This window comes from Pseudorasbora parva, chromosome 13, assembly GCF_024679245.1.
Source record: "Pseudorasbora parva isolate DD20220531a chromosome 13, ASM2467924v1, whole genome shotgun sequence".
NCBI classification, from domain to species: domain Eukaryota; kingdom Metazoa; phylum Chordata; class Actinopteri; order Cypriniformes; family Gobionidae; genus Pseudorasbora; species Pseudorasbora parva.
In genome coordinates, this window is record NC_090184.1 from 38,039,466 (window position 1) to 38,066,362 (window position 26,897).

Here is a 26,897-nt window from a genome sequence, read left to right on the forward strand (position 1 = left end):
ATGGGGGGCGAATGAGGACTAAGAATAGAAAACCTGGAATGGATCTGGACAAGAGTAATTACGGAAAACACTTTGAGGGTGGAGGAAAAATTACTGTCACTTCACTCCACTGGAAGAGAGAGAGAACACATGAGAGAAAGAAAGAGAAAGAGAGATAGTCCTGCTATTCCTAAATAACTATACGCCATAACGAATGAACACTGAATCTCCTTGAGTTTCTCAGTAATTGGAAGCGAGCGATGTCGTGCTCTGCATATTTGCCAGAAGCATAACAGACTTTATTAGGAACCATAAAAACACCATTAAAATTCACAACTCAGGGAGCCGGGCCTAGCCCGTGAGACTGATGAATTACTACTGTTCACTGAAAGTGACCATATTCTTTCACTCTTTCATCTTCCGGGACGGTGGTTATTTTCTCTGCTACATGAAACCAGTTACGTTCATCACATGGACTGATCTTCTTCACTAGCCATGAGGAGAACCGATTTGAGAACGATCTGTGAACCTTGTGAAAAGCAGACAGCTTTAGAGGAAACAAAGAGCAAAACACAAAGAAGCATCTTTCACATACTTGAAGTCAACATGAAAATGCACTATTTTAGTTCTTCCATGTATTTCCATCATGTATTGTGACAAGGAAATAATGTAGATTTGAGCTACTGGAATTTAGCTTTGATTACAGGAAAAAAAATATTTTAGGAATAAGTTATTTTAAATCGTAATATTTCACTTTTTTTTTTAACCATATTTTTTGATTAAATAAATGCAGTCTGTTGAACATGAGAGCATTTCTTTTGAAAATAATGAAAAAATCTGACAGACCCCAGATGTTTGACCATTGGTTAGTGTATGTGACCCAGAAATATTGATTAATAAACCCAATATGACGCATTATGATTTCATGTTGACTTTAAGCAGCGAATCAGCACGGCCCATGTAGAGACTCCCCAAAGCGTTGAGCACATTTACATGGACACACCCTTTATTTCCTATATAGTTCAACACCCCATTGCAAGTGGCAATTTACAGTCAAAATAAAGTATTGATAGAAATGATATATCCATTAGTGACAGACATTTAAAGCAGAGAGTGAAAGAGACGCCCCAGAGAGGAAGGGACAGATGACATCCACACATTGTTTGCTAATCTTTAAATCACCCATAATTAGAGTTGACGGCATCGGTGCATTGCCGTTCGCAGACAGAGCTCAACAGCACACAATCCATATGGTCAAACCACGTGAGGTCAAATCTACAGGATGATCAGTCATCTGCTGCTTTCTCAATTCTTCCACAAAACACGTTATCCCTTTACAGAGAGGTGATCTCCGGTGTATATTTAAAGGTCTCTGCACATCCTTGGCCTTTCGTCCACGACATGTCCTTGCTCTGCAGACGCAGTTGGGGTCCATCAAGATCGTTCTTACGCAACGTCCTCGCTGCTGTACGCGAGGAACTTACGTAACCATAGTTTGAAGGGTGCGGGAGCAGTCTTCTCTGTCTGCTTAACTGGAAAGCGAGTGAAATGTTCTCCTAGCCAATGTACCTCAAGATCAGTTCAATTATGTCAAGGTTTAACTAAGAAATGCTGCACGTCCCCTGCTGTGAGATGATGGCGACCGCTGGGACTCGATGACCTGCATGTAACCGTAGAGATGCTTGACTGACAGTAACCATGGCGCACAGGCTCCATTTCCTGTTTGAGGGTGATGTGGATTTGGCCAGCTGATATCTTTAGCTCCGAGATGAGAGGATGGACACGAATGTGTGGGGGCTGATGGATGATTCCTGTTTGGCGTCGCTCCTGTGAATGTCAGCAAACCTGTGCACACACAAAGAGAAAACCATGGGCGAGGACATTAGGGAAATGCATTTCGTGGCGTGATCAAAGGCTAGAAAAAAAGACACGCATTACCTTTCCCTGCCTCGTCTTTTCATGTTTGTTGATCTTGTGTGGCTCTTTTGTTTGTGTTTACTTAGTGAATGATGATTTTTATATGACAGCATTCTGAAGAGCGGCTGCTTTGAAAGGCACATGCTTTTGAAAAATGCAAATGGCAAAAGGTGAATGCCTGTGTTCTTTAGCACGAAAGCCTTAGTGAAATGATTATTTTGTTGCACCCAGGCCTTTCAGTGTGGCTGAGCACATCGTGTGGCGCCATTACGTTTTTTTAAAGGAAAAATTATGCCACCCGTTGTCTGTGTAAGTGTTACACAGACATTTAGAGAATTAAAACTGAATATGCAAATGTACATTGCCTGTGTGCTAATCAGCGTTGTTTCCTCTGAGCTGCTGTCCTGCTAAGATATTCAGTTATTTTAAATACAATCATGGTTTAGTACAGTTCTCAGTTCTATTTTAATCAAAGAGCATAATTAGTCTTTCGGTAACGACACTGTAGAATACTGCTCTGTCAGTAATGTACAACTACACAGGACAAATGAGTAACGCAAATATTCTCACTCTTAAAAATAAAGGTTCTTTATTGACATGATTCCGTAAAGAATCTTTAACACCTATGGAACCTTCCCCTCGCACAAAAGGGTTCTTTAGGTAATTGAAATGCTCTTCACACAAAGAAAAAAGGGTTATTTTAAGAACTGGTAAAGGTTTAAAGGTTCTTTGGGAAACCCAAAACAGTTGGGTGTAATCTATGGCATCTCTCATCTATTCCCTTTCGGAAACTTTTAAGACAAGAAGCTCTGATTAATGAATTAATAAGCAATGGTACTCAGCTGAATGCGGTAGTTATTAGGTAATCAGTAAGATTTTTTTTCATACCTCCCAGAGGAATAAACAGTTTCATACAATCTCTCTCTCTCTCTCTCAAAAAAAAAAAAGTACAAAATTATACCTTTTAAGGTACAAGTAGCCATCACTGGGGTGGTACCTCTAAGTAGAGGAAAACAATGGTATAATTTTACCATAATGACCAATTGTGTACCTATATACAGTTATACGTTTTGTTCCCAATGAACAAAATTGTACATCCACAATGTATTTAATCTGAGTAATGCATAATTAATTCTAAAGTGAAGATCACTGTAACCCTCTAGTAATGACTCAAGTATTTCCAAATCCAAGGAATTTCTTATTTGGAACCATATTCTAAAGTGAAAAGCATGATAAATCCCCCCTATGTTGACTGAAGTCAATGAGATTTGTGTAAGGTTTTGGATAGTAATGACTTAAGTGTTACTACATCCTTCTAAAGGAATTACTAAATATTTGAAACATTATTCTAAAGTGGAAAGTATGATAACTCCCTATAATCACTGAAGTCAATGCAAGCTTTTGAGGTTTTTGTAAGGTTTTGGATAGTATCCTGCTTCTAACGGATTTGGTAAAACTTCAGTCATTACTAGTGGGTTATCATGTTTTTCACTTTATAATACGGTTTCAAATAATAATTAGATATTCCTTTAGAAGGATATCTAAGGGCTGTAGTAACACTTGAGTCATTGCTGTCTAAAACCTTACAAAAACCTCAAAAGCTTACGATGACTTTGGTTATTATAAGGGAGTTATCAAGCTTTTCACTTTAGAATACTGATCCAAATTAATTATACACTGCGCAATGTGCACATTAATTACGAAACTGTATAAGGTAGTTCATATTATTCTCCAGGAGACATGGAAAAAATAATAGTAAACTTCCACATTACCAATTCACTCACGATGGTTAAAACTTAAAGCCCTGCTGAAAGTTCATAAAATGCATGGTATAAAAGATAAAATTATCTTTTGATTCAAGTAAAACATTTGTTCCAAACACAGCTTTGGGTTCTGCATTAGTGATTTGTCTGATCACTATGGCTTGCTAGCAGGTTTTTACACTACACATCAGCAATATTGATGTGACAGTTACATTTATGTATTTAGCAGACACTTTTATCCAATGTGACTTACATTACATTAACGCATTCAAGGTACAGCATAGATTTGAGCACTTCATGCATTTCATGCAACTCATGAGTTGCCAATTGCCAGAGCCATGTTATACAGTTTCAGCTAAAGAAATCGTTCCAGGGTATAGCATAAATTATATTCACAATTATTTTTGAATTTTTTGAAAGACATTGAAATGTCAAGGAATCGTAAAGGAAGCTGGATCTCAAGGCTACCGGCTTTTAGCTTTCAGCCTGCCAACTGCATGTTGGTCTTCATTAAATTATGCATGTATCATCCATCTTAATAGGTGAATTGAAAACAATTATGCAGTTATCTCATTTTTATGGCAGTAATTTAAGCAATTTCTGAGTTAAAGAAAAAAAATCATCAGTTTATTGCTGTTTAACTAACAATCCTCAGAATTTATAATTCATAAATAACTCGCAATTGGGATTTGTAAATCAGACATTCCCCCACGTTACCCAGATCAATTTTTAATGCACGCCAATGTAATTGCCAAAATTGGAACACAATTTTCTACATTCCAGTTCCTCTCAAAGTAAATATTTATGGTGCTCCCTCTTTGCTGTTTCTCCATCTATCCGCGACTGCCTGCCATACTTGTGGCGTTCTCTTGAGAGACGAGGACGCACTATGCTGGAAATGCTGATAACATTGGCATGAACCAGAACGGCCAAACAGAATTTCATTTTCTAGAACCGCCCTTATAAAACAGCTTCCCTCTGAGATGTTCCTTAAGTGCTCACTCTGGACCCTTTTATAATGGAGCTTTTCAATAAAAAGTTGTCCCTTATGACTTGCTTTTTAATAAAGTGCTTTTCAAAGAAATAAAGGCATGTTCAACTCCGATATAGCTTTGACTGTTGGAATAACACTGGCGTGAAAAGGCATTGTTTCCCAAAGGATACTTTTCAATACAGAAAAACTGGCATTGCCGTTGGTTTTAAAACAATATTCAGCACTTTATTTTGCCATGTAATGAAAAGACTGGGAAGCTATTGCTCAGGAACTGACAGGTGCTAATTGCCTCAAGGATTAACATACATTTATGCAAATTTCTGTCCTCATAATACTATCCTCCCGCACTGCAAAACTAGTCTTTCCCAAGCCATGTACACTCAATGGGAGTCGCTTGAAGCATGACGGAAAGACAAACAACAGCTGGCATGTAAATATATCTTGTTAAATATAACCGTATCTCCTTCTTTGCTACCATCAGGCCATCTGCAATCGCTACTGAGGCAAAGCGCAAGGGATTTTGGGTTTCAGCTCACGTCCCGCAACATCATCTTCTCCCTTCATCTCCCGATCCGCGGCAAAACCGGCGCCCTCAGCTGCCCTCTAATCCTGCTTTAGCCCTTCCGCTGATCAGGTGCGTCACTCTTAACACAACTTCATCAACGCCGCCGGGGCACAATTGGCTGGATAAATGATAAGATTTCCACTCGATTTCTGCTCTGCCTTATTCCACCTCTGTACCTGCGCTCTGTATCTGTCATGTTGCTTTAAAGCAAACGCTGTGATAGCGCTCTTGTCGTTCGCCGCATTTTGTCGCTGTTCTGCTTCGGACCCGCTCGCTGTACGACCTCCGTCATCGCATATTAGATTTAGAGACAATGATGGCTTACTGAGGAAAAGCAAACAGAGCAAGATAAGAGATAATTTTACTGAAGCACCACTCACCTCCTCGCGGCAATCTGAAGTCCTTTAGGATGGCTCCTTGGGCAGAGGCTATAAAAAAGAGAAAAGAAATAGGTCAGACACTTCACTATACTGTTATGTCTACGTAATATATGAATGAATATATTGTCATAAATGTTCCATCTAGTCTACCAAATAACATGAAAAACTGAATAAGGGTGATTGCCAAAAGTATGGTGACACGTTTTCAAATGGTCAAGAAACTCCATATAAAAGACATAATTCCATAACATGTGCCCTTTATCTGGAATACCAGATGTTTATTGAAAAATTTGGTTTTCCAGGGTATAAGTCTACCAAGTTTGCCCAATCTTTGTTTTGAAATCAGCCCATCACTATATAAGTCGTTATTTAGTTTTTTTGTGCGCAAAAACAATTTTTTACTCGTCGCTTCATAAAATTATTATAGAGCCACTGTAGTGAGATGGGCTTTGTAACGTCTTTAGTGCCTTTATGGGTCTTGAGAGAGAAAATGACATTGGTGTCAATGAAGACCTTTCTGAGCCATCGGATCTCAACAAAAATATCTTCATTTGTGTCCCGAAGATGAACGGAGATCTTACGGGTGTCGAACGACATTAGGGTAAGTAATTAATGACAGAATTTTTATTTTTGGGTGAACTAACCCTTTACCATATTTACCATTTAGCTTTCTGAAATTTTGAGTCAGAAAATCAACATTTCTTGAGAATCATCCATCCATCCATCCATCCATCCATCCATCCATCCATCCATCCATCCATCCATTCATCCATCCATCCATCCATCCATCCATCCATCCATCCATCGTTTTGTTTCGACTGAAAGATATGGTCAAATTAGAAGTGATTTTAGTTTGCCACTCCCCAACACTGCCTGACTGTCTGCAACACTCTCAAATCCTGCTAATGCAAGTCCTCTGCTGTCTGGTTTATGCTCTTAAATCGCCTCAAATTAGCCAGCCCTGTATTCTGCACTTCACAGGGCTTTTTTGAAGTCTTTACTCTCAGATCAAGTTGAAGAAACTTCCAACTTTCCACTTGCTCATTCAATGTTTATAAAAACCTCTTAACCCCTCAAGACTTCGAGTCCCTCATTGGCAAGCTCGTGGCTCTTGGAGCCGCTACACTCATTGGCATGCAGAAGGCACTCTAAGCTGTTCGTTGGCACCCATGCTGATTGGCTCATCACCGAGTCATTCACAATGGTGCTGACAGTGCCCGTGATTCTATGGGTAGAGCTGGTTTTTCCAGTGCCCGCCTGCCCGTATGCCTCTCCGCCCTGGAAGCCTGGCGCTATCTGTAAAACCCTTCACGCGGTGCATCTGATCGGCTGCACCTCTCCTCAAACATGTCATCTAAATGCTAAGCACTCATGCTGCATTGTTAAATGAAAACAACAAGAACAGCTAAAGCAAACAAGACAATCCTGCAACTTGCTGCAAGCTTTTTGATTTGATTTTTTCCAATTTCTGTTCTTCAAGATCCTATACACATTCTTCCTTCTCCTCGAGATGTGAGGAGAATTCTGAGTGTGTTATCACGTTAGCTCAGTGGACACTACTGTATGATTTTTGCCACAGCTTTGCTGTCTGAGACAAACTTTTGGAATTATCTTTGATTGCTTGGTGTGACATGATCGACAGCGGGTTAATTGCTTTGGCGGTGAATCTTAGCCTGGGATGAAGCGTCTGAAAGTTTGAGCAACAGTCCTCCAGTGTCAAATGAAGAATTTGTCTACATGACAAGCAAGATAAATACATTGTTCATTAGAGTTCCCATTAATACAATTGTACAAAAAAATGACCTTGATAGTCTCCAAAATCCTTCTTTCAGCAGCATGAGCCAACAAATTGTATTTTAGCTGTGTGGAGTATATGGGATTGCACAGACTTCTTGACTTTAATGCTCTGACATGACGCTTGACGGCGACTAGTTCTGATCGTGGTCTATAGAGGGTCGATTCTACAGCTACAGGATAAGAAATCTTTGAAGTCCACTTTTACGCTCCGTTTCCAAACAGTTCAAATGACAAATAAATGCATACTCTAAAGAGCGCTCCACAAGATATATTTGATTATACTATCTGCGTGCTCAAAATTTGATCAGGAGAATGTACGCTTTAAACACCTTATTCTACACGCAAGTTAATCAACATTCTAATGCGCTTATATCACACACATCACACGCAGATCACTCGCACTCAGAATCATTCATTAGTGCAGAAATGTATTATCAACACTGTTCTGTGATTTATCAATAAAATAGCTTAGAATCTGAATGAATGAATTCACGCACAATCGCTCTCTCGCTAATGTAATCTTTACTGTGCTACTTTATCTATATCTGATTTAGACGAGCAGAAATCTGTGAGAAATATAACGACCCAAAGACAAAAGAACTGATGAAAATAAGCTGTTATGTAGGAGCAATAGTCTTATGGGCAGCGCTGTGTCATATGCAATGGCTGTGCACAAGGCAACCCACGTTCAAGTCTCAGTTCAAAGTTCAGGCTCATTTGTTCATTAATGACATCATCAGCGACGAGTCAAAGTCGACTCGGAAAAACTATCAACTTTAAAAAATATGTCGTTTAACTCGTAGCGCAGTATCATTAGCATATCAATGAGGACACACCAGAGTAAAACAGAGGCACTTTTTCAGCGGCATGGTTCCGGAAGTATTTTTCCCACAGGGATTTCCCATGAAACAAAATGACCAGCTATGAGGTGAAACAGTCAAACCGAACAAAAAACGCTTTTTTTAAATAAGACAAAAAGACTGTGAACTTAACAACTTGGTGACACTTAATTTTACGTGTCCTTGTTACATATGTTACGTGTACTTACCGTAGTAATAACAGTCAATTCTGCATAATTACAAGCAGTTAACCCTAATCCTAAGCACATGTAACAAGGACACTAAAATAAAGTGTTACCATAACTTTAGTAAGGGACAGAACAACAATCCTATGCAGCATTGTGAATTACATAAAATAAAAAGGATGCAGAAATACAAAAGCATTGATTTAAAGATTAAAATTTTGTATACAAACATTATATATGCATACTATGCATGAAAATATTTATAGGGAAACAGACTCAATTACATAATATTCAGTGCTTCATGGAGTGGGCGAGGGCTCAAGAGTTCTCTGATTCTCAGATTGGTAGCGATTTCTCATCAGAGTTGTGGGTAAAGCAGTTTTTTAACAGGAATTCTGCTTTAAAAATAAGCTGACATAATACAAGCTGACAGAACAAAAGCATATCCACCAAAACCTGATCTCCCTGGTCGTACAATCATAATGTACAGAAAACAAAATCACATGGCATTATGCCTGTTGGTGCAGGGATGGCTTGCTTCTAACAGAAAAATCATTGAGAGAAGCAGCCATGACCACACAGGCCTGAGTTTCTCTAGTGCTTTATGCTCGACTTGATATTGATTTGGTGACACCAACTCTGAGAAAAAACTGCTGAGGCAGCTATTGTGGGAGGCACTATTAACTGTTCGTGCTAATTAATGGGCTAAAAAGGTGAATGCGGTCTCCTGTGGAAAAGACGGAAAGAGGCAGAATGAGACGGAGGGAGAGGGACAAGTGGAAAGAAGAAGCCATTTCTTGTGTCTGCAAACAATCGGATGAAACAGCTCCTCTGTTAGCATGTTACCACAGGGGATTGTGTGCCGCCACAGTACTGTGAATGTCGTAGGGCATTAGTCTGCAAGAGGAAGATGAAGAGTATGTAAACTCGCCTGCTAGCAGAGAGGCCCAGATTACAAATGTGTACTTTGCTAATTGAGCAGCTTAGCTATCATTAGCGCAAATGATGCTACTGCTCCAGGTGTTCACGTTGCAGGAGGTAAAAAGTGCTTAACGGAGACAATATTATTAACAGTAACACTATTTACTCTCAGAAAGATTAAATACAGCCCTGTCATTATCTGTTACACACTGCCCTATCTCATCAAAAAAAAAAAAGAGAAACAAAATAATTGACAGGAAATTGCAACACCTGTTCCTGCACATATTCTTCTCAGGGCCCTATAATAATAGTTTACAGCCATACTTTTATTTTTTAATTAATAATTCTATTGAGGAATGATGCATTAAATTGATTACAGTAAAAAATACAGTAAAGACAATTATAATGTTACAAAAGAAAACGCTGAAAAAATGCATCACAATTTTGACAAATTATTTTTTTGACATTGGTAGTAATAAAAAATATTTCTTGAGCAGCAAATCAGAATTATAATTAATTTTTGAAGGATTTTGACTGAAGACGTAATGCTTAATGATGCTGAAAATTCAGCTTTAACATCATAGGAAAAAATGCATACAAAATGTATTCAAATAAAACTGTTTTTACTGTATTTTTGATCAGATACATTCAGCCTTGATGAACATAAGAGTCTTGTTTCAAAATAAATCTTACCAAGCCCAAACTTTAGAATATGTATAAAATGTAGAATTATCTTCTACTTCTAAGGAATATTCTTCACCCAAAAATGAAACAAGTCTTTATTTACTCTCCCTCATGTCATTCCAAACCTGTATGACTTCCAATTTTTTCTGCTGGACATAAATATATATATTTTGAAGAATGTTTTTTTAACCATTTTTGTCAATACAATAAACTGGGGTCCAAATAACACTGGAACTGGCTGAAATAACTCCCAGACACTTTAATAAGTCTTCCTCTGCAAAAGAAAGAACCCTTGTCATACATGAATGATGATGTGGATGAATCGATGATGACAATCAAAAAATTTGGGTGAACTATCCCTTTAAATATTTGAATAAACATAATGTTTGCATCACATTTGATCATTATGTGGTGACACTTTACAATAAGGTTACATTTGTGCCATTAGATAATTAATTACTGTCTATATCACCAACTAACATTTTTTTTCTGCTTCCTTTATTAATGGGGTTCATTGTTAATTTACAAATATACAATTCAAAATACATGCACTGATGCTTATTTTCACAATTCTGCATATGAAAGCACAAGGCAACTTCTCAGCAGTGCTACTGTACATAGACATATGATGTGTGAAGCAGGCCTAACGAAGGCTTTCGGAAGAGTGCGGCCGTTCGACCTCATGGCGTGTAGGCAGGGATTAGTGATTTTGTAACCGTGGGAGACGTGCATTAACACACTCGCGTTAGTCTCCATTTCCACTGTAGCAGCAGGCACGGCTAAGAATTAAAAGCGATGCGTGCCCTTTTGCAGGAGGTGGCGAGGGCCGTTCTTCTGACTGGCCTCGGCTGGATTTTGAATTTAAGGATTGATTAATCTCCTTCAGTGGCTGCGAGAGGAGCAATTAAGGCAATTATAAATCACTGGCAAACTGCAGGGACGAACCTGATGGGTAATATAGCGTATATTGATGGAGTAGCCTTTGAAAATGACTGCTAAACTCCAGTCAGTGCATAGTTAGCAGACATTTTTCAGGCTTTATCAAGCATCTCAATGAAATTAATTTCAAAAGAGGCTAGATCTTCTGGTGCGATACGCGGGTTTCCAGCCGCCTGTGGGAGAGCAGGTCACAATGGAGTGAGAGCATTTCTCTGCCTTTCATGTTTTTTTTTTAATGCTATGCTTTTGTTCTCTGCTCGATGCAGGGCTCCCATGACAAAGAGAGTTAATAAAACGAATAAAGAAATTAATAAGTTAACAGACGCATATATGAACTGGTCGTTTAGAGATATCGTTTTATCCCAGATGCGTATGTTCATCTCTTGGCATTCACACTCTTTAAAGCATCGCAGTTTCAATCCCTGCAAATGCATTATTAAAAGCACCTTCTTTGGAAGATGTTTCGAATGAATTTTTCATCCTGTTGGTTATCCTGTACTAGAAGAGCTAACACTCAAGTCTCTGTATGCTAATAAGTCTTCAAAAATATCCAAAACGGTAGCGGGGGCCTCAAAGAAGAAGAACAATATTAGACATCCTCTGATCATGGCCTGATAGACCCGCAGCAAACATCTCTGAAATATTCCTCTGGGAAATGTGAAGCACTGCATGTGGGATGCAAAAACCATAGTTCAAAGAAACCCTGGCAATCCTTCAGATGGAAAATGGCCTAAACGTGGTCTAAGTGACGAGGCGGCTGGCTGAGAGGGGCTTCTAACGGGAAGGAGAAGAGGCCAAAAGCATAAAGGAATCGTTTTAAGAGTGAGAGGCGGTGAGGGAGGAGAGTTTTATGAAATCAAGAAATGATGCGTGCTAAGAAAACTCAAAGAACAGAACACCCGTTTAATTCACTCAAACCTTAACCAGGCAATCTGTGTCTGTCGACCAGTTAACCGAACAGAAATAGCACATTTAGATGTAATTGCCAGTGTTGTCCTGCGCTCATTCTCTGTGCTCTGAAATAAACGGAAACATTTTGATATCGATTAGGGGCAGCTTTGATAAGGCAATTACTCGTAACGATCTCTTGAGCACCAAATACATAATGAGCCTTGCATGGATGTGCTCCGTGCTCAGGGCTTTTCAATCAAACCTGTGTTTTGACATCATAGGCGTACACTTGTTGTCCTAAAATATAAAATTGATATGATGTATTTTACTTAATTAGGTGCTTGACAAGAATTTAAACAACTGCAGAAAGCAACAGTGAAACATTTAGGGCATATATTTGACATTTATTAATGCATTTTATCTTCAGCAATGGAATGTGTTTTTGTGTGTGTGTGTGTGTGTGTGTGTGTGTGTGTGTGTGTGTGTGTGTGTGTAAATCTGCCAGTGCATTAAGATAGTTATATTAAGTTAAAATATCTTATGCAGTGTTGTTACCCAAGAACAATTATGTTGTAGGGTTTTATTAAAAGGATAGGGATGAGTCATATTTACTCATCCTCGTGTCGTTTCATATCTGCATGTTTTTCTTTTGTGGAAAATATTAGATGTGGAAGATATTTTGAAAAATATGTTCTTTTTTCTCTTGGTTACCAACATTCTTCAAAATATATAAGTATATAAACAGCTTTTGAAACGACACAAAAGTTAATATTCTCAATTTTGGGTGTCTAATATTTATCTTATTTTGAGGTTTTATATGTCTTACTATGAACAGTTATGATTTGTGAATTTATATTTTTAGTAACTACACTGTAAACCCTTACACTCAAAATACTTAATTCGTTTTAGTAGGACAAACTTAAGTTAAACAAATGAGTTCAGTTCATTACCTGTTATCAGTATTTAGGACTTTCTTTTTCTTTCGAGTTCACAGCACTGACATATTTCAAGTAAACTGGGAACTGTTTCATTGTTTTTAATTAATTTCCTTTCATTTAGATTAACTTGAGTTTAACTGAAACGTTTTTTTTTTAATTTCCCAGCATGCTTTGCCCATGGCACTGTTATTTTTAATGTTATGTTATGTTTTTTGTTATGTTATGTGTTACATTTTTGTGCAATATTAATGTTAAGGGAGATTTGATTAATGTTTTGTTATGGTAATTTTTAAGAGTTTTTGCAGAGTTATCATGGTATCAACTGATGTAATGCTTGGTTTGAGAGCAGGTAAGTTACATATTTTACGTCGTTGTACTTATTCACTAAGTGCTATACCATGCTATTGTTATAGATAACAAAATATTTTATTATATTTAATATTTATATTAACTTTCAACATTTCTGACAACTTATTAGGGTTTACAGTAAAGTAATCAACTAATTTAATTTGAAAGAACTCAAAATAAAAACTAATAGTTCAATCTTTTATGTCAATTGCTATCAAAATGTATTATAGCTGACTCAGTACATCAAGTATGGAGCAATTAACATGCATGAGTTCTAAAAACTCAAAACTTGATAGTTCTGCTTACTTAAAATGACTAAGTGATTACCCCAAACTTATTTGGGTTTACAGTGTCGAAAGAGAGATAATTGAGGAAATCATTCAAATAGAAACTGAGCTTATTATAATGCTTTTATCTTTATAAAATGAGGCAGAAAATATAGCTTTCCATATGATGCTAAGAACGAAAGCATTTCTAATAAAAAAATCCTTTGCTCTCATAAAAAGATACTCATTAAGAAAACTGAAAAAAGGCAGATTTTTCATTAAAAAAAATTGCACAGCTACAGTACATCAACTCAAGAAAGTAATGAAAAGAGAACAAACAACAACTACAGTCATCGATTTGGTTCATAAAACTCTTTCTGTGCTTTTTTGAAGTGTTGTTTGAGGTTTGTTGACAAAGGATCATGAGTTTTCAGTTAATTATTTAGTGATTATGCACAACTGAACAGGTGCAAAAATGAAAACACAAAAAACTAAATTAGCCTTTAATTACAAGAGCTGAATGCATAACAATGAAAAATATGATTTGCGAATATAATTATATCATAAGAAACAAAACAAAAAAAACTGCATCCGTGTCATGCTTTATAAATCCACAGCCTGCGACAGAAGATAACAAGTTAGATAGATTTCCTAGCATCACTCCGCTGAGAGTAAGGGTGTTTTCTTTTTTTGCTAACACCTTGCCACTTCAATTACAAAAAACACCCCACGCTGGCACTCGACTAATGTATTTCTCTCAATTATGAATAAAGGCACACACCACTGTGTCACACAGGCCCCTTTGAGGACCCACGGATCTGAATTTGGATGCCCTCCTCCCTACGGATGAGGCGAAGCAGAATCAAATCAGGCGACCCGCTGCGCCACACGCTCGGCTCCATAAATGTATTCAATAAAAAGAAGAGGGGAGAGGTTGAAAAGGGTACAGACTCTCAAAGGATTGCCAATTCTCCAGTGTGTCAGATATTTAGTGGCCTCTAACAGTGCAGGCGTGAGCAAACGGAGGCGGACGTGAGCGGAAAGCGAGCAGGCGGAGCGGGGGAGACGGCTCGTGGATGAGACGCTGTGTTTGCTCTGACCCTGTCGCAGCCGATCTCACCGAGACGGCCCCTTCCCTAAATACAACGGCTGGCTGAAAACAATCGCCTCATTCCTCCGCACCGCTCCGTTGCTCTTTCCCTCCCTCTATACGTCTCCTTCATCCTTTCTCTCTGTAATGATGACTGTGCAGTGACAGAGCAATGCCATTACCCAGAAGAAACCGAGGCGAGGTAGAGATTAAGACAGAGAAAGACACGCCGTCAAAAAAGAAAAATCACAGACAGAAGCAAGGGAGTAGCTTTGGATTTTGGATGAGATATCAACTTCTTTTTGGTGTTTGACTAAAATATGTTTGTATCAATATAATTGTATAGCTTAGCTTATAATAATACAAATTGTTAAAAGCAGCTTTACAGAAACTAGAAAAATAGATAAAAGAACAAGAAAATAATACCCCAGTGAACAAGCCTAAGGCAACAACAGGAAAAGCTCCCCAAGATGAGCTAAGAAACCGTGGTGTGAAAGTATCTAAATTTTGCAGAAAATAAAATTAACAAACCATGTTATTCTAAAAAGCATTTTACTCCTAATTCCAACTTTGCACATCAGGGTTATACTTTGTTCAAATCAAGAGAAGGGCTTTTTCCCCAATTACATTCATGAATTTGATTTGAATTGAGGTACCAAAAAAATAATTCAGTATTGTATTTTAAATGCAAGCAGAATAAAAATGAACTGAAATAATAAAAAAAAAATCATATAACTATATATATATACTATACTATATATAAACTATATATACATTTTTATTTATTTTTTACTAGAAAAGCAAAACGGTTTAAAGGCCTAAAAACAAGGTTTAAAGGCCTTCAGAGAGAGGGGGAGAGAGAGAGACGGACAATGACAGAATGATAGAACATAAGAATAATAGATAGACAGATGGATAAATTAATAGATGGATGGACAGACAGGGAGGGAGATGGACGGACGGACGGACGGACGGACGGACGGACGGACGGACGGACAGACAGACAGACAGACAGACAGACAGACAGACAGACAGACAGACAGACAGACAGACAGACAGACAGACAGACAGACAGACAGATAGATAGATAGATAGATAGATAGATAGATAGATAGATAGATAGATAGATAGATAGATAGATAGATAGATAGATAGATAGATAGATAGATAGATAGATAGATAGATAGATAGATAAAACTGCTTTCAGTGTTACTTTAATTTTGATCTCATGTTAGCTAACCAATCCCTCATGCAGAGAAGGCGAAGTAAAAGCTGACCGAGAAAACCACATGTTGAGAAAACATCCGGTAAGCACATCTTATGTCTCTTCCTTGGAAACTTCCTTCTTCCTGTTAGAGCATTATATTTTCACAGAGACTATAAATGACATGACAGCATGACTCAGTGGTTTGTGACCGGACAGAGTTCACATGCCGCCCGCCCGCCCGCCCACTCCCAAGCCCTTCTCCCCAGCCTCACTAACAGAAAACAGGACCCATTCACACTCTCGCCCTCTTTGTTTCCTATTCATATCCATCTCTGTGAATATCTCCACAGCGCATGACATGCCAAAGCAGTGGGCTCCTGAGACTATGGCAAATTTGAACCTTTCAGCAGTTCACTAGTGAAGACAAATGGCCAGCGTGTTTAGGGGCCCTCGTGAGTGATCTGTATTAATGCCTGGCAGGGTTTCAGCACGCTGCATATGCTAACTCCATTAGCAGGTCAGAACCTGGCTCTCTCTGAATCCCCTGCACGCTGGGGGGGCTGGATATAGGAAAGTTGCATGTGTGGCGCATGTGTGCATGCAACAGCAGAAACGGGGCATACATATGCACACATAAAAGACATAAACACACTCCGTTTGCACATTTTCTGGCCCACGAATAACTGCACTCTGTGCTTGTGGTCCATCTGTTGCCATTGATTTGCCACCCCATGATGCATTTGCAATTCAGTCATCTTTGCATAATATGAATTCAGCAATTATATTACACAAATGCAATGCAATGTTGTTGCAGTTTGCAACATGCACAAATGCAGTCCAACTGCAGTCTGTGACACACGTCATTAATCTAGTCTGCAAATGAAATTGAAATTAAAGGGTTAGTTCACCCAAAAAGTAGACTGGGTAAACCCAGGCTGATCTGCCAATGATTTAATTTCACTCTGCAGCTCAGTCTGGAAACCTGCAAATGAATTTCTACTGCTTCTGTTACACTTTTGCGGTAACCATTCACAGACTGGCTTATCCACCTGGCACGCTATTGGCGGGTATAACACGATGATGGATAGAGCAGCGATAGGTTGTTGACCATTTATCACGCCTCTTGTGGTCTGATTGGCTGAAGGACTATCAATTTGCATACAGAGTCATTTAAATTATGCTCGATTATCACGCCTCTTGTGCAGTAGAAAATACAGAGCAGACTCCCCAGACTAATGTACAATCCAAAAACATAATTTACTGTACTCACACTAATGTCGCTCTAAACCCTTAAAACTTTAATTTATCTTCAAAGCACAAATGAAGATATTGTTAATCTGAAATCTGAAAGATTGTCCCTCCATTGACAGTCCATACAACTTTGTTCCGCCACTTTGACCCTTCAAAACCTTTAAGGTTTTAAAACCTTCTATTGGGACTCATTCTCAGCTTAGCCTCATGGCCCTAACTGAGACCTGGATCAAACCAGAGGACACTGCCACTCCTGCAGCACTCTCAAGCAATTATACTTTTTCACACACTCCTCGGCCTATTGGGAGGGGTGGGGGTACTGGTTTGCTTATCTCAAATGATTGGAAATTTGATCCATTACCGTCTCTACCGGCCAATTCATTTGAATCGCACTCAATCACTATTACTCACCCTGTTAAAATCCATGTGGTAGTGGTCTATCGTCCTCCAGGTCACCTCGGTAACTTTGTGGAGGAGTTGGATGTGTTACTTTCTAGCTTCCCTGAGGATGGCACTCCACTGATTCTGCTTGGCGACTTCAACATCCATCTTGATAAACACCTAGCTGCAGACTTCAGCACTCTACTGACTTCATTTGACCTTAAGTTAGTATCTACTACGGCTACTCACAGATCAGGTAACCAATTAGACCTGGTCTACACACGCAACTGCTCCACAGACAACACTTTAGTTACTCCATTACACACCTCAGACCACTTTCTCATCACTCTTAACCTCATACTGACTCCTGATACAAAACATACTCCTACACAGATTACCTTTCGGCGTAATCTACGCTCACTCTCTCCCTCTCGCCTATCCACTATGGTTTCATCTTCACTCCCTCCACCTGCTCAGTTCTCAGCACTGGACACTAACAGTGCTACTGACACTCTTTGCTCCACTCTAACATCCTCCTTAGACAGTTTTTGCCCCCTTTCATCCAGACCAGCCCGCCCCACCCCATCTGCCCCCTGGCTGTCTGAAGTTCTCCGTGAACATCGCTCTGGACTCAGGGCGGCAGAGAGGAAATGGCATAAATCTAAAAACAATACTGACCTTGCCTTTTATCAGTCTCTTCTCTCTTCTTTCTCTACAAATGTCTCCACTGCTAAAACAACATACTACCACAACAAAATCAACAATTGCTCTGACTCTCGCCAACTCTTTAAAACATTCTCCTCTCTCCTTTGTCCACCTCCTCCCCCTCCTTCATCAACTCTTACAGCTGATGACTTTGCATCATTTTTCACCAACAAAACAGCTCTCATTAGCAAACAGTTCTCCTCATCACTAACTGACACGCACATCTCAACAACTAACACGAACACGCTTCCATCCTTCTCTCCACTCTCCGAGGCAGATATTTCTAAACTCATCCTTTCCAATCACCCTACTACCTGTCCACTTGATCCTATTCCCACTCACCTCCTTCAGGCTATTTCTTCTTCAATCACTCCTGCACTCACTCACATTGTCAACACTTCTCTTCACACGGGAACCTTTCCCACAGCATTTAAGCAGGCTCGGGTAACCCCACTGCTTAAGAAACCCTCTCTGAATCCAGCACTTTTAGAAAACTACCGACCGGTATCCCTTCTGCCTTTCATTGCAAAGACCCTTGAGCGAGTTGTGTTCAATCAACTCTCTAGGTTTCTTGAACAGGACAACCTCCTAGACAACAACCAATCCGGCTTCAAAAGCGGCCATTCGACTGAGACGGCCTTGCTCTCGGTAACTGAGGCACTGAGACTGGCAAAAGCAGCTTCCAAATCCTCAGTGCTCATTCTGCTGGATCTGTCTGCTGCTTTTGACACAGTTAACCACCAGATCCTCCTGTCAACACTTAAGAGGACGGGGATCTCAGGATCTGCTCTCCAGTGGTTCAGGTCTTACCTCTCTGGTAGGTCCTACAGGGTGTCATGGAGAGGTGAAGTGTCTAAGTCTTATAATCTAGCTACTGGGGTTCCCCAGGGCTCAGTCCTTGGACCACTTCTCTTCTCCATCTACATGTCATCATTAGGTTCTGTCATTCAGAAACACGGCTTCTCCTATCACTGCTATGCGGATGACACTCAACTCTACTTCTCATTTCAACCAGATGATCCTACAGTCAGTGTTCGTATCGCTGCCTGTCTGACAGACATTTCTGACTGGATGAAAGAGCATCATCTTAAACTCAATCTTGCAAAGACAGAATTACTTGTTTTCTCAACCAACCCAGCACTTCATCAAAATTTCTCCATTCAGCTTGGTTCATCGACCATAACTCCATCAAGGACAGCAAGAAACCTTGGAGTTGTGATTGATGACCAGTTAAACTTCACTGACCACATTACTGCAACAGCCCGGTCCTGCAGATTTGCTTTATACAACATTAGAAAGATTAGATCCTTCCTATCCGAACAGGCTGCACAACTCCTGGTTCAAGCTCTTGTTCTCTCCAGACTGGATTATTGTAATGCTCTTCTGGCTGGGCTTCCAGCATGCACTATCAAACCCTTGCAGCTGATCCAGAATGCAGCGGCGAGAGTGGTCTTTAATGAGCCGAAGAGAGCGCATGTTACGCCTCTCTTCATCAAACTGCACTGGTTGCCAATGGCTGCTCGCATCAAATTCAAGGCACTAGTTATCGCCTACAAAACAACCTCTGGCTCGGCACCAATATACCTAAATTCACTTGCTCAGACTTACACACCCTCCAGAAGCTTGCGTTCTGCGAACGAGCGGCGCCTCGTGGTTCCATCCCAAAGAGGCATGAAATCGCTCTCACGGACATTTTCCTGGACCGTTCCTACCTGGTGGAATGACCTGCCGATCTCAATTCGTGCTGCCGAGTCTGTAGCCATTCTTAAAAAACATCTTAAGACACATCTTTTCCATTTGCACTTGACCAATACAGAATAGCACTTACTGATCACCACAGCAACGACCAAAAGCGTACACTCCGGGATCATATCTACGTCTCTCATCCGGATTTGCGCCTTCAGGCGGGTATGTTACATAGTAATCATAACTATCAGAATCCAGTGTTCTGTATATTGCGTACGTGAGTTTTTGTTGTAGATGGCTATTGCTGCGCGTTTAGCTAGAATACAAAACCAACCCATTGGGCCACTGAATCTGCATTAACGACAACAGCTGGGGCAACAGCCTTAGTCCTAATGGGTTGTAGCTATCTTAGCTATCAAAATCCAGTGTTCGGCACTGTGCGGACGTGAGTTTTTGTTGTAGATGTCTGTCTTTAAAAAAAAAAAAAAAAAAAAAAAAAAAAAAAAAAAATTGTGTATTGTGCTAATTAATTGAGATTTCTTACAGCTCTTACAGGTTTTTGGCCTTGTCTGTTCCGTTGCTTCTATTACTCTCCCCTTTTTTGTAAGTCGCTTTGGATAAAAGCGTCTGCTAAATGATTAAATGTAAATGTAAATGTTAAGGGTGCTGTTTAAAATCCTGCCGTGCCACAGAGCACCATATAAAATGTATATATTTCCCTCAAATCGTCAATAGCCCGTTTCCACCAAAATTACCCGGAACAATTTGTACCAGGAACTTTTTTACAGGAACTTTTCTCCCCCCCAGACCTGCAGCTGTCTGCGTTTCGACCGCGATAAAGTTCCGAGAAGATTAGGCAAATTAGTCCGGTGATGTAGGACTGCACGCGACTGTTCCTCCAAGCCAGTGACGGACAAGGCTGTCACTTTTTATTCGATATTCGAATATGCATTCGAAGATGACGTGAAATATCCGTAATCGAACTATAAATAAACTATCCGGTTTTTAAAGTGCCATGTAGCGCAATTTTTTTTTTACTGTCGGTGCGTTTACATGGAGCACTGTAATCGGTTTAGTCCAATCTGAAGGAAAATGCTCCATATAAACACCTCAATCGTAATAAAAATGCCCAAACTGAATGAAATTGTAATCGTTTTGAGATGGGTGGATAAATCTTTTCATGAATCGATCAAACGAAACATTCACTATGTAAATGACCTGACCGGATTACTTTTGAGTGTGCGTCCATGTGACAACAGCGCGCGCCCCACTGAAGAGCACACGTCGCGCTCATGCACCAAGCATGTTGACAAGAGAGGAAAATACATTTTTCTGAGGGATAATCTTTTTATTTCATAAGAAGTTATGAAGATAATGTTGGCATAATGACACTGCCCCTAAGCCTATGTAAGCAAACAATCAACTTCTTCAACTGCGCCTGACATTAGAATTATTTTTTTCTGAGATGATTATTACACTTTACAACAAATGAATAGCTTTTATAAAACCGTAAAGTCCTGGTGGCCGTTGAGAGTTGCTATGGCATCCGTAAACACATTCCAGCTGCTGGAGATGACGGCGTTGTAGATAATTGAATATATTCGAATGCATTGCTTGATATTTGATATCCGTTCGAATTAGATTTTTTTTCAAAAATGACAGCCCTAGCGGACAGTAATCATTTTTGTGTGTACCGATTGAAAGATTTAGTGGATTTAGTTATTATAAGCTATTTATTTGTTTAAATAATCATCTCAGAAAAAATAATAATTCTTCTGTCAGGCGCAGTTAAAGTAAAAAACTGCCTGGGGCAATATACGCTGTGTCATTACTCCAACATTATCTTCATTATCTTATAACTTACGAAATAAAAAGTTAACCCCTCAGAAAAATTAACTTTCCTCTCTTGTCAACATGAGCGCGGCGTGTAAGACTTTTAAAAATGCAGAGTTGAACCTAAATGCTGCGAGCTCAACCAATCAGCATGTTCAGCGCCCAAGTCCCGCCCTCGAAAGTTCCTGAACTTTGAAAAAGTACTACCCCGCGAGCAGGGCATAGACCGTAAAAAAATATGGACGACTCGACATCATCCGTTTCCGCTTGCCATATTTGAAGCTTTCAGGCAGCCTTGCACGGCGCGGACATCTTGGGACCGAGTCTGCGCAGTAGCGATTTCGGGACCGGAGTTGCGCAGTAGAGCGCAGGAAGTAGAGCAGGAAGTACAGTCGCGATATCAAAAGCCCGCCCACACTCTCGCAGATGCAGAACAATTAATTATGTTGGTGTGAAATAAACAGTTATTGGAAATGTAGAAATTAAAGCTAAAGCTCTAATCTGCTCCCAAAAATTTCAAAAAAAGTCAGTTAGTGCCTCAGTGACAACTTCACTCACAGAAGCCGTCAGTCTTAGCTGTCAATCATGACGTCACACCCCCCGTTTTTATAGCATCAGATAACTAACTAAAACTAAACTTATTTTAAACTTGAAATGAAATCATCGTGATGATAACTGCCTTCAATGACATAAACTAACTTTGGGGGAACATTTTTGAAGTGTAATTTTATTATTTAGTTTGCCTCGCGTCCATTAGAAATCACAGAGGGGCGGCTATACTGGGACCGGTCACCGGGGGGCGATCGAGGCGCGAAAGCTTCAGTAAATGAGAGGGAGACTGCAGGCTTGGAGCAGGGCCGTTTGGAGGGGGAAATATTTACCCGGAACTTCATTTATACCCTGGTTCCTGCGGTCTAAACACACGAAGTACCGCCCAAAGTTCCTAGTTCCTGGGTAAAGTTCCTGTGGTGGAAACGGGGCTAATGTACATACCGATTTCACCCTGTGCTCTTCTGTCAGAAGTCGATTCAAAATTGAGCTTGTGCGTATATAATGTGTGTGTCTGGTGTGTTAGGCATAATCGGCTTAAGAACGTGCATGTAAACACACTCAAAGTGTTCTTTTCCTCTCTAGGCAGGTCTTTTTTAGGTTTATTTCTCAAAATGTTCTTTTATATATTTGTGTGAAGTTCTGCATTTCAATCGCGGCTTTAAAATGTTGTGAGAGAACGTTTTGCGAATGTTTATCCACCACTTTACCTTTTATTTAAACTTAAATAAGAAAGCCATTGTCAGTTCGCCATTGTGCCTTTCCAACCGTTTTTAATTTTTTTTGCTGTGTGCAGTGTGTAAAGGAAAATAAAAATAGTTTTACCCTCCTGCTGATTAGTTATCATGCCCCTCCCAACTACATACACATAGATGATTTGACTATCAGTCGACCATAGGAAGATTCCACATATCCGATTCGAATGTGTAAATCCTTAGTCGGGGACACCCTTAATATAAAGTGATAGAGTGTCTTCAGTAATTTTGGACTAAACCGTTAAATTAATATGGATTAGTTTTATGATCTCTTCATGAATTTTTAGAAGCATCGAAATTGGTAGTTGCATAGCTGTCAATGGAGTGACAGAAGTGATCAGATTTCATAAAAAATATCTTGTGTTGTGAAGATGAACGAAAGTCTTACTAGTTTGGAACGGCATGAGGGCGGGATACTGATAACCCTTTTTTTCATTTTTGAAAGAACTAACCCTTTAAGAATGTCTGCCAACAGAATAGTCAGGTCTCCAATTTAACATTTTCAAGTGACTGATCACATCTAAATTTTTCAGTTGGCTGAATTGAATTTCTGTGAATTAAATTTCATCAATTCACAGAATTTCAATTCGGCCAACTGAAAAATTTAAGGGGGGGGGGCACTGAGTTTCAGTCAATCTCACGTCAATCTTGAGAACCTATAGAGTAGTATTGCATCCTTCATATCTTCGAAAAGTCTTTAGTTTTATTATATTTATAAAAGAAATCTAGGCTGTACCGAGACTTTCCGGGAAAAAACGTGCGGATGGAGGCGTATCGTGTGGCCGGAGCTAAAGAATGACGAGCGCACAGCTTGCATTGAGAGCGTCTGAAAGCGGTGACATCCTCAAGCGTGGAAAAGAAAACGTTAATAAATCATGGCTATCAATCAGATTAAACTAATACGATCCAGAATCAGATTTGTATTCGACTAAACCTTAGCAGTAGCAAGCAAAACGTTTTTGCACGTCAGACTAGTGTAACGTTATACAGAGAACAATGGAGTAACCGTCCTGTGACAGCAGTGAGTGCAGCCTTTATGGGCGTGCATTTCCTCTCTCACTCCGGTCACGCACACAGCACCTTTTCCCGTACGGCCCATACAAGGACCTTCCACTTTATAGACGTCAAGCGGACCCATACTCGAAAAAAACTCTCCGAAACTTGTGAGAAACCGGAAGTAGTATTTTTGATACAGAAATACTCCATCAAACGTCCAACTTAGTGTAACTTAGTGAAACTTTGTCTATGTTTAGGATAGGAATCTTAGGAAGTCTTTAACAGTGTAAATATGCATGAAACATATGTCCCCCCTGTTTCCCTGTTTTTTTATTCTGTTTTGCAAGAAACATATGCATTAGTAATTTTTCATTATAATATAATAGTTTTACAAGTGTTACTTTTTTTGGAAAGCTCTCAAAGCTACTTACATTAACTTTATTTATAATATTTTAGCTGTGCAGCTGTCATTGAGATGAATTGCAATGCTAATGGATAGCTTTCTCCAGATATTACAAGCAACCAATTTCCTTCATAGCTGTGCTAGTTTCATTTTTCTCAAAACACTCTGTGGTCTTTTTCATTTTACATAATAAAATAATAAAACTCAAATCAATATTTCATGTCCCCTTATTTATTTATGTGGTAAGCAGTCGTAATAAGTGATAATCTACATACAGTCAGGCATTAGCACAAAAAACCCTTTAGGGTGATATAAGACCACTCATCTTTGTGCCATGGTCCTTACCACACTATTGAATATTGTTTTGTGGTCCTGACCACACTATTGAATATTGTTTTGTGGTCCTGACCACACTATTGAATATTGTTTTGTGGTCCTGACCACACTATTGAATATTGTTTTTTGGTAAAGACCAGTTTGTGCATTTTGAGTAAATCTTATGTGCATTTATCTCCTTTGTCATCATTAACCATGTAAGGCCTGATATTCAAAATAATAGCCTGACAAATCTAATATTTTAAAATGGACCAGTTTATTGAGCCTTTAGACAAAACAAACAAAAATGCATGTTTTTTTTTTTTTTTGGTTATACTTTAGTTTAGGGTCCAATTCTCACTATTATCTTGCTGCTTTTTATGATCAGCCGGCAATTAGATTTTGCCCTGCAGCTCAGTCTGAAAACCTGCACATTCATTTATCCTGCTTCTGTTACACTTTCCAGGAACCAATCACAGATTGGCTTATCCACCTGCTGCGCTATTGGCGGGTTAAACACAATGATGGATAGAGAAGCGATGGTTCAGTGCCTGTTGATCACGCTTCTTGTGGTCTGATTGGTTAAAGGACTATCCAATTGTGTGTAGAGTCATTTGAATTATGCTCGTTGATCACGCCTCTTGTGCAGCAGAAAATACAGAGCAGACTCCCCAGACTAATGTTCAGTCTTAAAAGATTGAGCTTGGTCTGGTGATAGCCAGGCAGGTTGCTTATAGCATTCATATCATATGCATATAATATGATATGATATAGTGAGAACAAAGTTCACATTCGAAAAAACCCCCAAAAGAGATCAATTTGGAGCATTTTCTGATATTTATACAGCCAAAACTTAAGATGAAATTCTGATAAGATGAAATTCTGATAAGATATTTATAATGTTACTTGCATAAAATGCATATAAATATCAGTTGTTATGCTATATTTACCAATAATGTCTTTTAGTTTTATGATCAAAGCTCTAGTTTTTGATGTGGGGGACAAAACGTATAATGCGAAGCGATGCAATGATGATTGAGAGATGTACAAATAGACAACAGCCATATTTAATACTCACATTTTAACATGATGGATAATCATGTAAACCTAAGTTGCTTCCGTCCAGTAAATGTTCATCTTTAAAGGACTTTGTTTACTTTATAAAAGTCATTAAAGATTTTGCAGCAAAAATTGTCCAAATGTATTATGAATATATCAGCATTATACTGACTGCCCTGTTTTCTAGATAACACCATTAGCCATCGAAAAACCCATATGGGTCAGCAACTGCAACATAATTTCATTTTTCATTGCTTTGTTAGGATGTACAACTTTCTTTATTCCAGGTCCACTGATTTATGAACCACCTGCTTCACTTGGTAATCATACTCTTACTAATTTCCTGCTAGACCTCACAATAACGGCCATAATACTTTTCCAGAAGCATATCTATATCTTTCTGCACCGAAGAATAGCTGTCACAAATCTGCTGAAAACTGCCTATGTGGATACTGTAACACAGTAGCATTCAGTCCACAATAAAAAGGGGAATTTTAAAAGGATACACACACTCTCACACAGACACAGACACACACAGACAGACACACACACACACACTAATCATAATCACCCGCAAATGGACACTTATCCATAATCAGGCACAGACATAAAATCTGTACAAACACACACACACAGATGCATTTCAACTCAATACACATTCATATAAGTAAACAACTCCCATGCAAACTCCTCTCCGCTGTCAGATTAGATTATATGGTGCAGGAAACAGGGGCATGAAATCTGTGGCAGCTGCCCCAGGCTGAGAGACACAAGGCTGCAGGCATATACACACACACACAGATTAGACACACACACATGCCTACACAACAACATACACACACTAACCAATGCTGCGAGTAGACAGACACACAAGAAGGTCAGAACGAGAGAGGCAAATTCCACTCAAAAGTGAGCATCAATATGCCTATCTCCTTTCCAAGGGCAAGACATTATGTCACTGCCACTTATTATGAATCCTTGATAACATAGCAGCAGAAATTATTAACCTACAGCTGTAGCAAATTAAACTTTTGTGTAAAATACTTCCTCTTCATCTAGCACAAACAAAAATGAAGATATGAAAATATGTACAGAAAAGTACATTTCCCATTTAGTCCTTGAGTGCATGCGGATGGTTTGAATACCAGTTAATATATATATATTAAATTAGCTCAGGTTATAAAATGAATTGTGCCATTATCATGTGATCATAAATGATAAAATGACTTCCTTTGCATGTGCACTTCACTAACGGCGAAGA

General features: G+C 39.2%; 1 protein-coding gene across 2 annotated transcripts in view; it reads right to left on the minus strand.

Moving 5' to 3' along the window:
- Positions 1–240: 240 nt before the first annotated feature.
- Positions 241–26,897, minus strand: part of tafa5l (TAFA chemokine like family member 5, like) — a 61,242-nt gene continuing 34,585 nt past the window's right edge. For both annotated transcript variants that reach the window (XM_067414315.1, XM_067414314.1), the window contains 2 exons: positions 5,599–5,646; positions 241–1,824 (listed from right to left, as the gene is read on the minus strand). In XM_067414315.1, the coding sequence (XP_067270416.1) occupies positions 5,623–5,646 (24 nt within the window). In that variant the 3' untranslated portion in view covers positions 241–1,824; positions 5,599–5,622. The remainder of the gene's footprint in view (positions 1,825–5,598; positions 5,647–26,897) is intronic.